The sequence below is a fragment of the Sinocyclocheilus rhinocerous genome, unplaced genomic scaffold, assembly GCF_001515625.1.
Source record: "Sinocyclocheilus rhinocerous isolate Xijiao unplaced genomic scaffold, SAMN03320098_v1.1 scaffold2369, whole genome shotgun sequence".
Classification (NCBI taxonomy): domain Eukaryota; kingdom Metazoa; phylum Chordata; class Actinopteri; order Cypriniformes; family Cyprinidae; genus Sinocyclocheilus; species Sinocyclocheilus rhinocerous.
Window position 1 is genome coordinate 46810 of NW_015645530.1, and position 3877 is coordinate 50686.

The 3877-nt window shown below is 33.9% G+C and overlaps 1 protein-coding gene across 3 annotated transcripts in view; it reads right to left on the reverse strand.

Moving 5' to 3' along the window:
- Positions 1-991: 991 nt before the first annotated feature.
- arhgap20 (Rho GTPase activating protein 20) overlaps positions 992-3877 on the reverse strand; it is a 12781-nt gene continuing 9895 nt past the window's right edge. For all 3 annotated transcript variants that reach the window (XM_016509669.1, XM_016509668.1, XM_016509667.1), the window contains exon 15: positions 992-2330. In XM_016509669.1, coding sequence (XP_016365155.1) covers positions 1225-2330 — 1106 coding nt within the window. In that variant the 3' untranslated portion in view covers positions 992-1224. The remainder of the gene's footprint in view (positions 2331-3877) is intronic.

Sequence of the window (3877 nt, forward strand, 5' to 3'; positions counted from 1 at the left end):
AGTGGGATTACTAGTTTTAATAAGATTTATGGTACAAAACATAATGAAAATGTAGCACTGTATTGAACAGCATTGTTTTTTAAAGTGCAGTAAAATATTGTAATTATAAATCTATTTTTCTGTCAACAGTTTTGTATTTTACAAAAAGGTTTGGCTACATTTACAAAAAGGCATAACAATGCTCAAAAATCATCTTAAAATGAAATCCACTTAGACCTCAAAATGGTAACATTCATCTTACAAAGTTGAACTTAAAACTTAAGTTTTAAGATCAACAAGCAAAAATGGGTAATACATCCCTTAGGGCTGTCACTAACGATTATTTTGGTATTTCGAGTAATCAGTTGATTATTCTGACGATAATCTGATAATTTTTTGTGGTAATAAAATAGACCTAAGCAAACAATAGACTTTAAAATTACTTAAAATACACACATAATAAAAATGAGGCAATAATAGCTGGTTCAAATAAAATATCAAAATCAATTAATCACTTGTGTCTATGATGTATTATATCAAATGCCTGCAGAGAGCACCAACTGCCTGACGATTGTTTTTACAATTTACAGCACGATCTAATCCTTGTTTAAAATATTGACTAAACAACATTTAATTAAAATGTCCACTTAATCTTTAATATTTTTCCCCACATCTGTATTATAGAAAATGCCACTGTCATTTTTTTAACAAGAACATGTGGACGTCAAAACATGCAAATTCAGAGCAAGGGCTTAAACTTTTATTTTGAAGTCGTCTGTGGAATGCGCTACTTCCGGTATTTTGCCGGTTAATCGTTAAAGGGCAAAATGTAATCGATGATAATCAAGTATTCGAGTTTAATCGAGGAATCGTGACAGCCCTAATATCCCTACTGTATATAATCCTGAAAAGGTAATTTTGTAAATGTGAGTATAAGTGCGTGCCGTTTTTGAATGTTTTAAATGCTTCAGTTTGATTTGCATAAGGAGGAAAAGTGAGGAAAAAAAATTACAATAAAAGTACAATAAAATCCCATGCATATTATTCTAATGCTTGTAGATATTTACAAAAAAAGGCATTATAAAGCTCAAACTGCAAGTATTAATAAAATAGCTATTCCTAAAAAAAAAATTTAATCATACTGTAATCTGAAGCATGTAATTGTTAATTGTAAGAAACCGCAGATTATTATAATTAATGGGGTCCCAGTGTTTGTGCTGTTTTTGAAATGACTTCCCATTGGCTTCACACAATCCACTGGCTGCTACTGCAACAGCTGAGCTTTTGGCCTCTCCCAACAGCTTGCTTCTCTCTGAGTCCCAAGTAGTCCCTGACTATTTTTCCAGAGGAGGGGTGCAAATCAAGTGCTTTAAACCTCAACTGCTGCCCAGAAAGTTTGGTAGACTTCAAACCTGCCTTCTGTCCCCTGATTTTGTGCACCGTCAACTTGCAACTCTGTCCATAAAACACACTCTGTGGTAGCTTGACCTCTTCTTCAGTCCTGGTTTGACAGGTAAACCTGATGGTCTGAGGGTCAGGGGAAACCTTGGGGTCTCCTAAAGGGCTGTGCGTGGGGCTCCCGGGCCCCTTGTAGAAAAGGCCTTTTCCTTTATGTAAAGGCGTTTGAGTGGGAGTCTGTGAGAACGGTTTTCTGTTGAGCTTTTGTAAGGCCTGCTGATAAGGAGGAGGATTTTTGGGCATTTTAGGCTGTAAACCCCCTTTAATATCAGTGAAGTTCCTCTGATTATTTGGTGGAGATAATTTCTCATTGGGCAAACTGTTCGAGTGTTGGTAATCTGTGCCATTTTGAGTGAGTAAATCAACCTTGGCTGGAGAATCCTGAGGAGAATGAAGGGTCTTTCTGGTGGACAGAGAAAATGGACTGTCTATTGAACTCACAGGTGAGTATGTTGGTGAAGTCACTGGCGATGATACACTGGAGGTTGGTGGAGTTTGTTTTTCTCTCATGAAATTCAGTTGTTGAAAGGTTTGATCCAAAAACACATTATCATTGACCTCATCAGATCTCTTAAACTCTTTATGTTTTCCACTTTGTATGGTTATTTCCTGCTCATGAGAAGTCAAAGCAATGGTGGACATGGAGTGTTTGTGTAATTTAAGGGATAGGAGTTGACGCACTGCGGATGTACAGTTTCTGATTTGTGCCAATGGGCTGGAAGACAGCAAGTCGTTTTCTGGACAATCGAGTTCACAATCACTCAGTGACATGAGTGAGTCCATACTATGACTGCCTTTAAGAGGACGGGTCTTAGAAATGTCCTCTGTGTCAGTATTCACCTCATTCTTTAGACTCTCATAACCCGAATCTGACATCTGCTGCAGAGACCCAACTAGAGGCAGGAAGAGAAAAGAAATATATAGGCTGTAAAATATTAAAAACATAGTCAAAGAAACTGTGAAAATGTGCCATTGTTACTTTATGAAATTACAGTATATTGAACTGATCTGAGGTCTTCAGATCATTTTAGGAAAAGACAGTGTTGTTATTTTATTTTTAAAAATCTATTTACAATATTTTGGTTAATTTAAATAAAACATTAATATTAGATGAAAACACATAACGTAAATGAAAATTATAAATGTTGCCTTGGTAGCTAATTAAAAGTTAAAAATAAAAATTTTTAAATGTTAATGTTATTTTTTTTTAAATTAAGCTGAAGTACTAAAATTACTAAAAGTAGAATAATAAGTATAAATATTAAAAACAAAAAGCAATAAAACATTAATTGCATTAATAACTTTACATTTTTTTAGTGCTGGGCAACAATTAATTGTGATTAATCGCATCCAAAATAAAAGTTTTTGTTTATATAGTATATGTGTGTGTACTGTATATATTTATTATGTGTATATATAAAGACACACACATACAGTATATATTTTGAAAATATTTTCATGTATTTATATATATATAATTATATTCATATAATTTATATTATATATAAATATATTTAATAAATACACAACATATTTTTTCTTAAATATATGCATGCATGTGTGTGTATTTATATATACATAAGAAATATACACAGTATACACACATATTTTATGTACACAAAAACGGTTATTTTGGATGCGATTAATCGCTGCCCAGGACTAATTTTTTAAATATTATTTATTCATAGTTAAGCAGTTAAATTAGCTAAAGTACATTTCAGGCTGGCAAAATATTATACGGTGTTGTTTTGTATTGGTGTGTACAGTATGTGGTTGTGAATTATGTCTGTATTTATAGTAACCTGATCCGCGGTTGCTTCTATTGTCTTCAGTCAAATCCTTTAAGAGGGTTATAATTTCATCCCCAAACAACGCACAGCAGTTGTCAATCAAGACACGCACAAGGTCACACACCTGTGTACAGATTACATTGGCAATTACATTTACATTTTCCTTTCCTATGTCTATTACATTTCCATTCCTACTGCCATTTTCATGTTCTTTAGAGAGCAATAACGATGATTACTTCAGCTAATACTAATGCACTCTGCAGATATTATAATAATCTAGTAATAATAAAGCATGTGCGCTTACCTTTTTGGCATCTTTTTCATGAGATTGTATTTTGCGATTCCACAGACAGCTAGGTGCTATACACACAGCCAGGTTAAAAGAGGTCATCTGGTTGTGCTCAGCATTGAGCTGTATGTGGTGCAGCATCGCTATCATGTGTCTCAGCAGCAGGAGATTTTCTTCAGGTAAAAGCTGAACAAGCCTGTGAATGTGGGCAGAATCAACATATCGAAGTTATCTGTCTTCATGATTATATAACTCATAAAGCTAAAGGAAATTGGCGACTAAATCTAAATCTGCTTAAGGTGTGCAGTACTGTTATATCATAGCCTTGATCCATCATTATCAAGGTTTTATCCTTCTTTAC